This window comes from Micrasema longulum, unplaced genomic scaffold, assembly GCF_059751315.1.
Source record: "Micrasema longulum isolate JH-2025_06_02 unplaced genomic scaffold, ASM5975131v1 h1tg001491l, whole genome shotgun sequence".
NCBI lineage: Eukaryota > Metazoa > Arthropoda > Insecta > Trichoptera > Brachycentridae > Micrasema > Micrasema longulum.
Genome location: NW_028278675.1, coordinates 797,868 through 810,949, shown reverse-complemented (window position 1 = coordinate 810,949; position 13,082 = coordinate 797,868). Strand labels below are relative to the sequence as shown.

The window sequence follows — 13,082 nt, the reverse complement described above, 5'->3', positions numbered from 1 at the left end:
AAATGTTTATGTAGTCATGTACATTTAATAAAATGTCGCATCTAGTCCGAGAGTTACGAATTTAATTTAATCAAATTTACAGTTTTTTCCGGTGGGCGATTAGAACCGAATTGTATCAGATTTGTACCATTTTTTATGCAAATATCAATTTGGCTGGGCCCGATTGCCGATAAGGAATGGTTACTCCGGTATACCGTTGTGGCGTGGGCCATGGGTATGGAAAATAGCTCATCAACTATTCAGTATTGATGGATTTCCCTTTGTTAATTGAATTAGAAAAAGTTAATTACTCCGAATAAGTATATTCAGTAGAGTTTAGTGAATTTATTCTCATTTAAAAATGCCATCTTGTTGTCAGTTCTGCATTACAGTCCCACTGTACAAATAATTATGGAGGTACTACATTATTGCACTTTCTCACTTCATCACTTTTTCCAATCACTTTTAAAAATTATTTTTGTTACGAAATATCCTGGTTGCTGATAAATATTGAAAGAAGAATCGAGACTTACAAAAACCTGCATTTTGATTAATTTTGTGGAAATTCCTTTCTATTTTAACAAGAAGGTTTCTAACTTTTTACTAAGCTCTTTATTGTACCATTTTTAATACAATTTACAAGTTTTAAGCAAATATATTATTTTCATACTTACGCACCCATACAAACGCACCCTCTCCCTCTTTCATTCCCACACGCACATGTATCCTCTCCCTCATTCATTCACGCATACACACATTCACATACACATGAATACAAACGTCACACAAATACAATTACTAAACTTCTTTTCTTATATATTATGTGTCATTATATTTACAGTGGATTTTTTTAATTGGCTTTAGTATTTTTAAGATTTTTCTAATTATTTTGTTTATGTAATAGCTGTAAAAATCCCAAATAAAATGAAATAAATAAATAAATAAATAAATAACTAGAAAGTGCATAATGTACTAATTTATTGAACGTCATACAAAACAACGTATTATCTGTTACGACTTTTTCATAGCTGTCGTTAAGTGCAAATGGCCGAGTTTATCATAAAGTTCACAACGGATAACCTCCGCCTTTAGAACTTTGGATGCATTTCTGTACTCGGTTGTGTAACTCGGTGCTATTGTTCGCATATCGCGAAGGTGCAAACTTCCATTATTTCGGAAACGGGTGATCCATTTCTCACGCCGCGCTCCGAAAAGCCACTTCGCCTCGAGTTCGGCGATCAAACGGATCCCAGAATTGAAAATATATCCCAGTATCACAGCGAAATTAAATTAACTATAAGGCAAAATTGTTAATTACACGACGCATATTATTCAAAGGACGGCCGCCTTTTGTGCCATACATCATTAGAAAAATGCTTAATTAAATATGAATGTTCTTTGTGTAAACATTTTATCGTGAAATGGTCGCTGGATTATGACTACGTAACAACTCTAAAAATAATTTGTATTTTTCAGGTAAGGGAATTAATGTAATTTATTGTATTTTTATGTGCGTCGTCGGTTTCTTAAGCGTAATTTGTCACGGAACTTTTTATTATTAAGAGGGAAATTCATCGTATTGTATTCGTATGTCTATAAGCGGATACGTATTTTCTAATAGATTTCACGCCCTTTTCCTACAATTTTCCACTACTACGTTGCTTCGTAGCTTTTCTAAAGGCATCTGAATGCGCTGCTCTAATTCTCCGACCAGCTTCTCGTATGGCACTAGGCGTTCGCGTGAGTTTCTTTCGTCTGAGGCATTACTCCATTATCCACGGCCGAGCGCAGTTCGTCTATGACTGGCATCGGACCTGTGTATGATGACCCGTATCTAAACATTCCTCGCTTTTCTAAGCCTCCCGAGTGGTCTTATTTCAAGCGGAATTCTAAAGGGGTTGAATTGCCGTAACAAGAGGAATTTATTCCATTCTATCTTGTAATCGTCTTCCCACTCCAGATGGGATCTTTTGTGTAATGTAATGCCGGTATTTCGAAATCGACTTACACTTCGACTACAATTTTACTCTGAAGGCATGAAAAATTGAGTTTTTACAATAAAAATCACACAAATTACAGAACAAATAAATTTTACTGCCTAAAAAGGTGTGTATGTTTATTATTTGCTCCTAGTGATTTTACTGAGTTAAGAAGTAGTTTCCATGTTCTCTTAAAAATGAATAGGTACAGAAATTCATAACTAAGCACACAATTTTAAGAAATATTCCTTACGTATTTTATTTCCAAAATTTTAAATTATTTTTCTATAAAACGTTCATAATTTAATCATTTTTATTTATACCTTTGTGTAGTATGTGTAAAGCTAATTATATTTAAAATGCCGAAATTTTTAAACACTGGAGTCTAATTCCTCTTCAATTCAATAAAATAAGCATTTGTTACATCAACCTGTAAAAATAATAATAATAACTCATATTGTTTCAGCATTGCTGTGTGGAAAAACATTTAATGTTTATTTAAAAAAATCACTTTGTAATTTTTTACTACATACGAGTTTAATATAATAACACTTCTAGTTTCAGGTATTCTGAATTACCCATCATCAGGTGTAAATCAAGTTTATATTTACTTTGTGAGTTTTTTATATTAAATAAATTTAAAAATTACTTACGCGCTGTTGTTACCTAAGGGACGATATATCACTGGATTTTTCAGCATTTTGTGTAAACACGCTATGGTGAAAACCTTTTGTAAATAAATGTTAAATGCATCTACTGGCACAAGAATTAGGCTTGTAAACTAAAATTTCGATTTTTCAGAGCCCATCAACGCTCTCCTTAAAATTTTATAGTAAAATGACATTTCATGTTTTGACATCATTCAACACAAATAATATTCAGCTTGTCAGCCTTTAAGTGCATAGTCTGTGTATAGTTTTCCTCTGTACGCATTTGTGATGATTCTATGAATGTTTCGACACAGTTATTCGTGGGATCAGGATCGCAGTATCACGGTGCAGTCAATTTCCATTTCCACTCAGTCATTTCTGAGTTCTCGTCTCTATTGTAACCAAAACCTTTATGTTATTGTTAATTGTGCCTGATCATTCTCGTAGGTACACGTGATTTATGATTCTACAAGCATTGTGTAATGTTACAGAAAAAAGACAATGATACTCACGTATTTATATTATTTATTAGATGCTGATATATTTACGCCCTCCGCTAACGGGGTTGTAAGCGTATTCCATAGCGCGAGCCGAAATCCCCATCGAATAAGGTTAAATTTAAATTACCAACACAGATAAAAAAGCACAAAGGAGGATTTGTTCATTCATTTGGTTTACAAACAATGAAAAATCATACTCAAAGACAGAAATATTCACATAAAAAATATGTTTCAATATAAGCATATTTTTTTTTATATATCTCGTATTCTACCAGTAGCCTTTAACTCTTTCAGCCCGGGTGTTCATTCAAATATACACGAATATAAAGTTTTTTTTACTCTCGCACCTACCGAAATTCAAAAGCGGCGAGTTTTAAGTACGGCTCTATTTTTTTTTGCATACGTATGCAATCAGCATTACACAGAAAAGTTCCACTTTAACTTTGACAACTGGCTACTGGCTGATTTGTTTGTTTAGGACCGAATTACTGTCGTCCTTATAAATGATGTGTAAGGCAAGTTGTAACTTACTTCAGTAAAAGTAAATTTATATTATTGAATAAACATATAAGTATTGTAAGATAATAACACATTTTAAAATGATTTTATCGGTTTATTATCAGTTTGAAACCCATTGTTTGTAAAAAAAATACGTTTAATAATTTCTCAAGTATAAAAGGTAAAAAAAACATAAATACCAAATTTTTTCAAATAATTCCTTTAGTACACACAGTATACTAAATAAAACATATTTTTAATATCCACAGAAATTAATTCAGGTCTGAAAGGGTAAAATGTCTACTCACACACAGGCCATGCCTAACATTTATTGTAAAAAGCAAAAAAAAAATACTAAAAAAAATTTATGGAAAAATACATATTTTTCATAATAAGAGCCAAACACTAATAAAATCATATCAAATCAAATCGAAATTTTGAATCGGGTTGTTGTCCCGTGGCTAGTGTTGCGAACTCACGGATCAGAGGTCCGAGGTTCGAATCCCACTCTACCCCAACTTGATTTCCATTTTCTAATAGTTAGCTATTTTCAACTCCACCAAAATTGAAAGATTTGGGTAAATTATAAGAACGCTGATTTTTTTATGAAAAAAACAATTTAACATCGCGCTTTGAATGAACAAATTAATAATACAAGTGATGAAAAAAAAAATTCATGTAGTACCTATAACAACGCAATCTTGTATACATTTCTCAAACCTAAATCGCGCTGAAAAAAAACGCATTGTTATTTTCTTGGGTTAACCTTTTCTTTTCTTTTATTACTTTCTTACTTTCTTATTTCATTTACAAATGTAAAATGTTAGATCTTAATTTTAATATGTACTTTTAATTTTCTTACTATTTTTTTATATTTTTTTTTCTGTAGATATGAATTGAAATTCTAGATTTACTTTACCTTGTTTAATTTATTTTCTTATCTTGTTTTGATTACATTTATGAGCACACACTATTTATATATGTGTCTATTATTTTTTTTCTTTCTTATATTTAAAATATATTTAAGTAAATTACTATTCTTTAATTTTAATTGTATTATTTTACTCTATTTTCTTACTTAAAAAAAAAAAAAATCTTTAAACTATTTTTATGTTTATTATTTTATACGTATACAGTATTATGTCTGTACTCTTCTTATTTGATTATTAATTAAAACTAATGTCTGAGCACCCGATGACAAACTATTATTGAATAGTTTATCGGGACAAAATATATCTTAATACTTTGTTTTCTTTATAATGTAATAATATGTATATTTTATTGAATAAAGACTCTAAAAAAAAAAATAATTATTATTGGACGAATTTTTGTGAAGCGTATTGGGTTCCTGAAATTTATTAGGAATCTCTGTAGAATTTTCAAGCAGTGTGAGCTTTCTAATTTACCGTTCTTATATAGATATAATTGAGAAAAAAGCTTCCTTTTCCAATCGATTCAATTGGGAGTTTTCTCAATATGGAACAATATTTGATTGTCAATATTATAATACAATCGAGAGATTCGTTGGATGCATGTATAATATACTCGTTCGTATATATTACGATAGTTGATTTGCAACTTTCGATAGGAGACCTCTTGAACATTTGAGATCTCTCCATTTCCTCTGCCAGAGGAAGCGAGGAAGTACCCGCCCGCCGACAGTATCTCACGGTGCCGGTGGGTACCCAGTACCCAGTACTTGCTGCAGAGAAAGTGAGAACGATCGCCGATTGTCTGCTTGTTTTTTTTTTTTAATTTAAGAAGCCACTCGTGCGGAGAGCCGTGCTGAACTTTCGAGTATTTTTTTCCTGTAATATTATACTTATATTACAATAAAGATGGGGAATATTTCAGAGAAAGAAATATTGAAGTCTAGGTATTTACAAGGCTTATGACCTGTTATCACTTTACGCGCTGTCTAACATTCGACATTTTGTGTATGTTTGAACATACGTATTTCCTGCCAATTATAATAATTCTCATTTTAATAACTGCAATCATTTGGACAAACTCAAAATATTTTTGATACTATTATTTGTACTAAATAAAACTATAATTGGTTTTTTTTTCTAAGATGTGTGAGTTTTTTTGGGGGTTTATAGTATAAAATAAGACTTTTTTTTGTTAAGATATTTATTTAATTACAATATGTGGTTTACCTTCAAAGTTTAAAATGACACGTTGTTTTTGTAAATATAGTTGACAAGTTTTACTGCCGCGACGTAGTTTATGTGACATTAATACCCGTATGCAGAGACAAAACTTAAGGTGAGGAATGTACATTCTAATCTCATATACAAAGAATAACCCGAAGCTGAAGACAATAGGATGTACTTTCCTCACCTTTAGGTTTGTCTCTGCATACGGGTATAAGTCAATATTTGGTAAATAAAGTTAAGCTCGACGGCTTTTCCATTAATTGCTAGGTTGAAGTTTAGCGTAGAAAATGTGCATTTATGGCGGTAGTTTTGTGAACTCACGGACTAAAGGTCTCAGGTTCAAATCCCACTTTGCCAGCACACGATTTCCAATCGCTACTTTTCCATTAGATCCCTCGCTACATTTTTTTACACCGAATCCTTACGAAAACTTCGAAATATCCCGTGATAAAATATAACAAATCACTATTAGTATTTAATTTCCGTCAAGATCAGATTGATCTTCACCGTGGAGCTGTGGAGCACGTTTATAGTCTTGTCCTAGGTAAGAAAGTGTGAGGCGGCCAGGTGGGGTCGGGAAGGGGGGAGGGGAGGCGGAAAGTGTGCCGCCCGACAGGCCCACTTACCGCCGCCGCCGCGCGCCGCCAGCACCGCTACGCCACTGCTCCATGCTCCATTCCTCCATTTCCATTCAGTCAGTGTTCAGCCGCCGCGCGGTGGACTGTCTCGCACCGCGTACTCGAGCGACGACTGACTTGGTCTCGCGAGCGCTAATCGTAAAACTTTTCACGTTTTCTTCGTGTTTCCCGTCCCGTAACAAGTGACTGATCTACGTATCAGGGTGCTTTCGGAATCGAACTGTGATCGCTGACCTATACATTACGATAGTAAAAATAGTGGGATTTGTGATCGCGGTGTGACGAGTTGCGCGCAGTGGCGCGACCGAGTCGCGCGTGAAAGTGAACGGGACGCTCGGTGCTCAGTGGGTCAGGCGCCGGCCGCTCTCCGGGTCCCGCTGACGGATGCGCCCGAAGAAAATGGGTTAAGTGTCTCGCGCCGGAACACCTCGCTCGACTGGCTTCTCGGACTGCGGCCGGCGAACCATGAGCCCGGCTTCCCAGACGGACGGCGGTCTGCACGTTGAACGATACATCGGCAGCTATCTCGTATCGAACTCTTCGCGGAACAACAGCCGGAAGATTCATTCCGAGTACGATGGATGCGGGGGAAACGGGAAACCGTCGTCGAAGCAACCCCAATATGTCGGAGGACACCATCTTTATCGCGGGGGATACGTCCCTGCCGATGGCATCTTCTGTCCGCCTCCTTTCTGCCAAAACAGGAACAACTGGGCCGGCGTTCCGCTCATCTCCACGGCGAACCCCAGGAGGAATGGGAAGCTCCATCCTCCCACTCGACCCGCTCCGCATTCACCTCCTTACCACCAGCAGCGGGTGCCTGTCGTAAATGGCGCCTGCAACCTTGAATATGGGGAAAACCAACAGATTCCCCTTTCCAAACTCGCTTTGCATACGCGGGGAGCTCCTTTGATTCTATCGCGAAGATACAACAACAATGGAAACCGAAAACAAACTCAGTACCAAAATAATACGCGACAGTATGCGGCTTTCGGGCCTAACCGCGCGCCCGTCGTTCCTGACATGGTGCAAAAAATCAAAGACATACCCAAAGAAAATCGATACGAATACAAAGATCACGCGATAGTATCGAGAACGCATGTGCCTGTACAAAATGGTCATTTGCCTCTCAATATGGATTCCTTAAGTGTTACAAGTGACGAGAGTTCAGGTTCTGCACATTCGGAAGCGTGTTTGCCTCGGATAATAAAGCCCAGAAAACGCCGGAAAAAAGATAGAAAACCGCTCGTCAACAATCTTCAAGATAAGGACATGTCAAGTGACTCCAAACTCGAATCCAATGATCCAAACCCCGATTTGACGCTTCTGAATTTGAATCCGTACTTTTCAAATTGTCAGGAAATGTCAGATATGAACCACAATGCGACCAATTTCAAACCCGTTATTGTCAACTCAAATTTGTTAGACTACGTGAAATTATATAGTTCGACCGATGTTCTAAATAGCAATGTCGGGAATGGAAAATTCGTGCCGGTTTGTAATGCCGACCAGCGATCTCCGGGGACCTCTGACAGCCTCAGTCCTCGCAAAGAAGATGATGTGGGCGATAGTGAGTCCGACGATTCTTCTTCATTATTCGAAGCGATTAGCAGATGCTCTCCCACCGTCTGTCAGTGTCGTTACTGCGATCCTTCTGGACAAATATGGGACATAGATCGGCGATGTTATTCTCCACTCTTAACGACACCCGGCGAATTCGATATATTAGGAGAGAAAAATTCGCTCGCGGATAAGGACTCGCTTCTGAGGAGAAGCTGGAGTGAACCTTGTCCCGGCTATTCTGTCGCGAATTTACGCATATCGGAATACGATAAGCATTCGACGCCCCACCGTTCCGACCCCAACATAACCAGCACGTCCGGTCTCCCCGACAACCCGGGAGCGGGAGATCCGTGCACCGCCAAGTCTGTGGGAGTGATCGGCGCCGGCAGGCGGAGCATCAAATCTCTCGACTCCCCCAGAACATTAGACTGGAATGAAACTACTGCTCCTCAATCTCAACTCGTCCCGGAGACTCTCTTCAAGTCTTCTTCTTCTCACGGGGTCAGCTTGGAAGTGTCATCTGCCATCGTCACTTCGCTGAACGGCCACAGAGATTTGGAAATCAAATTCTTCTCCACATCTCCATCCGCGGTAGTTTCCCAAACAGCTTCGTTCGTGTATCCCAATAGGTTAGAGAGTGACGACAATTCTACAAAAAATGAATCAATCGACAGTTTGAAGTGTGAAAATACCGATGTGTCGTCGGTCAAAGTTCAATAGATTTAGTTTGTTTCATGTTCGATGCTTGAAATTTTATCAGACTTTTTTTGTTCACCCAGTCAGTATCTTCGTGAGATGTCTGAAGTTAAGAATATCGAAAATGTAATGGCGATATTTCTTTGGCATCGAATAGTTTCTATCTATTATTGTTTATATTTACAATATCATCTGAAAACGGTCGGTACAAGCAGTCGGGTACTAGTATTCACCCTCTACATAGCCCGAGGGTGTACTGTGTTCCCGTTTAAGAATATTTTCACTCTGAAGACATTTCTTTGTGCGCTGTTCGAGCGGCTCATATTCACGTGTGCTCAACACAGCGATACTATGTAACACGAGTGCAATAAAAGTAGAATCATTTTTGATCAGTTTGTATGAACGACCAATGGTTTTTAAAACCGTGTCTAAAAATAAAAGAAATTATGTTCTCTTCAAAGTTTTTATATTTGTATTTCTTTAATTACACTATTATTTTTTTATTATTGAAAAACTTTTTGTGTCCATGTTGCAACTATTTCTTTTATATCTCCTACGAAGTACCGACATACATTACAAACCTATTTGTCGATTGTTTAGAAAAATGATCGGTGTTTTAATCACTTACTATTAATTACTTATGAATTGTGCACAATGCAATGTAATTCCATTGTATTCGAAACGACTTACATTACGTTACAGTTATGGTTGTTAATGTACTTACGTCGGGCCTACTTAATGTCATTATAAAGTTAATGCTAAAGTGCAATGTATCCATCAATCTATGACTCTTTTAATGAACGTTATTCGCTTACTAAATGTTTACGCCCTTTCGACTGCTCGTCGAATCTGCTCTCTGAAAACTCTATAAACATGACATGGATTGCCATTGATATTAGTACATTTTTATAGGGTGACCTCACTGTAATTGAATAAACAATTTTTGTTTTTGTTGATCAAATTTTATGTATAATTTTAATGTTTTTATGAATAAGTAATACCTAATTTACTCTTTGGTTTTGTCCTTATAATCTAAACATTACTTAATTAAATTCATTTTCATATGACTAAATTTTAAATATTTTTTTACGCTTTAACAGCACCGGGTAAAGTTAGTATTTAAAACAAACAAAATATTTATTAATACTATATCCTAAAGTTTGGATGTTGCAACGTCTATTTCATTGTGATATTATTTTCTTAATAATATTTATGTATAACCTGTATTTGTTATGTTATTTTCACTTTGCAGATTTATAGTAATATTCACTTTATTATGTATATTTGTACCTTTCTTTAAATAGTTTAATGGTGGTGTTTATCACCACCGTGTTAAGAATACACGAAGCCTAACATTTTTTTCCTATATTATTATCTAATGTTAAAAACGCGTTCACCGCGGCAAGATCTCCCCCGATATTATCGAGTACCTACTATTGAACTAACCTAAGAGATTATCGACTAATGAGTGATGTTTTGTAATATTTTGCAAATATGTCGGGGCTTTTATTGCTTAAAATACTATTCATTTACCCCAGAGATACCACACACTAAAGGAAAAATTGTATCAAACCTAAATATGAATGTAATTATTAAAATTGTAGGGTTGTAAAAAAATATATTACATCAAAAACCTACAGCGCACATGTAACCAATTGTATATTATATAAATCCTTTATGTGGGACACAATGCTTTTTCCCGCTGTAAATACTTCGCTGTTATAAACGACAGTGTTATTTATGTATGCCATACGCGTTCGCTAGAATATCATCCAAGTATCTCGGCGAAACATTACAAAAAAAAATGTAACCGCCATTTTAAAGTGTCTAATTTCGCTCGGTAATGCAACGAATTGTGCAAGAAACGCCTCGCGCTGCACCGACGATCCCCACAATAATAGTCCTCAACATGTTTGTGCAATGTACATACTTTTTGTGTCAATTTGCACCTCAAATTTCGTATGCACTCTGTGACGTGTGAACAGAATTATGAATGGAACGTCTCTCGCTTAGACAAAGCCCAGATACAGACCTGTAGTCACATTATTTTTGTACGTTTTCACTTGAAAATTGTATAATTCCTTATGAAATATATTCTAATATGATAAAGTAGCTTCTCAACAGAATGTATATAAAATCTCTCGATTAATTGGCTATGTTACATTGTTAATGTGTCGCATTAATATAGTCCTACGTATTACCAGCCGGTAATGGTGGGTACTGCTAACATTTTGAATGCACTTTATTGTAAAATATCTCTCAAGTATCAGTACGTAATCAGTATATCCTAACATTTTAGTGGTTTTTTGTTTTGGTAATTGGAAAAACTTTGCGCTGATTTCGATTTGTATCTCTGTCTCTTTCCACTTCTTCTAATTGAAAGTGTTCGAAAGGGACAGAACTACTATTGTCGCCGAAGATTTAATGTTGTTTTATTTTATTGGGTGTTTATCTGAATTTCAATCCCGCGAAAGCATTGAGATGTATTACATGTAACTCAAATTTTAACTGAAATCAACTTGTGTTTTTTTTAAATATTAGAATCGGAAAAAAGATAAAACTGTTGTCTGAAGTCAAAAGATTTGTCGTAGCAACAGACCACATACGAGGCATAATGGCTTTAGTGTTGGTGAATGTGTTTTATATATATATATACATAGTTTCGATATCTATTTTTAAGTCATGTTATTTATTTAATGAGTTGCCAATTTTCGAATCATTCAACCAAATGTATTTCGAACATTAGGTACTCGAATAAAACGTATATGTTTATATAAAAAATGAGTTTAGGCGAATATGATTATTGTATGTATAATATACTGATACAAAGTATGAACGATTTGTTTAAAGAATGATGATTGTTCGTAATAGTTCGAAAGTAGGCAACTTGTATCTACATATATGTTTTTACTGGGGCAGCGCAAAGCTGCCTGCGATTGTTGAAAATAAACTCGTTAATTCATATATGTGCCTTTTTTATTCTCACCATTGTAAACTTTTTTCTCCTTTTCCCAGATCATGAATATCAACACTTGATCTACATAATTATAATACACGCTAACAGCGTTTCACCGACACCTACAAAATCTACGTTTTTATTCGTTTATATACTGCTGCGAAAAAATAGATTCTATGTTGATCAAATCGCACCTAATACGCACGATAATAATGGCACAAGTCCAAAATTTTCGTTTTTCAATTGAGTATGCGGACATATTCCTGTGATCGTAGAACGACGGATCTACGATAAATGCGACATTGACTTTATTTTATATTTGATCTTAAAAGGGTCTTATGAAGGCTGTATATTCCAGATTTGAAGAAAAAATAATAACATATATCTAAATATTATTATTCAAAAAATTATTGATCCGTCATGCACGGGCCCGTTTCACACGCATCGTGCCAATCTAGAATCCCAACCGTCCATGCGTTCTGTAGCTGCAAGACGGGCTGGGATATGATTTTTTTTACAGCGCCCTTGAGGTGATTTTTACAAAAATGGAGCTATTAAATTAGAGCAATCTTGCTACTTAATCGCATCGCCTCGGATGTCGACATATTTCACGACAGTGGGCCTTTCCTTAGGAAAGCACTTTCTAACTTTTAATTTTTCTTTTTACATTTTGTTATATTATTTTAATAACATAACTATCTACTGCAATTTGTGATATATTATTGTATTTAGAATGAATTGGGTCTTTTTTCTGTAATGTTCTAAATATCTGAATAAAATAAATGAATAAATGAATGAATAAATCTAACTATATGTATATAATGATCATTATCCCATTGTTATTGCTAAATACATCAAGATCTAGATTTCGCAAGTGAGTGAACTGCGAGTTGTGGCTTTGTTTTTGAGAATATAATAATATAGCGATGGTATGTGTTTCACTGCTCTCCTGCAAAGATAGGTTTTTTGAGTTGTGCCACTATTATTTTCTGGGTGCTAAATGGAAACCTTACTATTTTTAATGCCTGCTTCAAAGTGATCGTGATATAATTTATCGTGAGTTCAGGCATAAACAATCATTGTAAAATAAATAAAATACTGCATTTTTCGCCAAACATGCGTTTAATATTTATAATAACAGACCATGTTTCGGATATTCCAAATTACTCATCGTGAGGTGTAAATATTAACTTTAGAATTTATTCATACAACAATATGTGAAAACAGTGCTTTATTTATTTGGATCTTTATTGTTTACTTCTTATCATGAATGACTAACTTACTACTCTGCTAATGTATATTTTTTATTTAAATCATTGTCATATACTCTCAAATTATTTAAAATTTAAAATTCATGAATAGGGTTGAGAATTCTAACCGTCTATGCGCTCCGTAGTTGCAGGATGTGTTGTAATCCAGCGCTTATAAGTAAACTTGGAAATAATTAGAAAAACCAAATTTCAA

At 35.3% G+C, this 13,082-nt stretch overlaps 2 protein-coding genes across 2 annotated transcripts in view; both read left to right on the top strand.

The window, feature by feature from the left end:
- twin (CCR4-NOT transcription complex subunit 6-like twin) overlaps positions 1-13,082 on the top strand; it is a 486,185-nt gene that overhangs the window by 115,096 nt on the left and 358,007 nt on the right. The window lies entirely within an intron of this gene.
- On the top strand, positions 5,778-11,626 carry LOC148275218 (uncharacterized). Its single transcript, XM_088236006.1, has one exon. The coding sequence runs from the start codon at positions 6,869-6,871 to the stop codon at positions 8,684-8,686; it is 1,818 nt and encodes a 605-aa protein (XP_088092132.1). The 5' UTR covers positions 5,778-6,868; the 3' UTR covers positions 8,687-11,626.

Excerpts from the sequence above, each read along its gene's own strand:
- LOC148275218 (XM_088236006.1), top strand. The coding sequence starts at position 6,869 with ATGAGCCCGGCTTCCCAGACGGACGGCGGTCTGCACGTTGAACGATAC.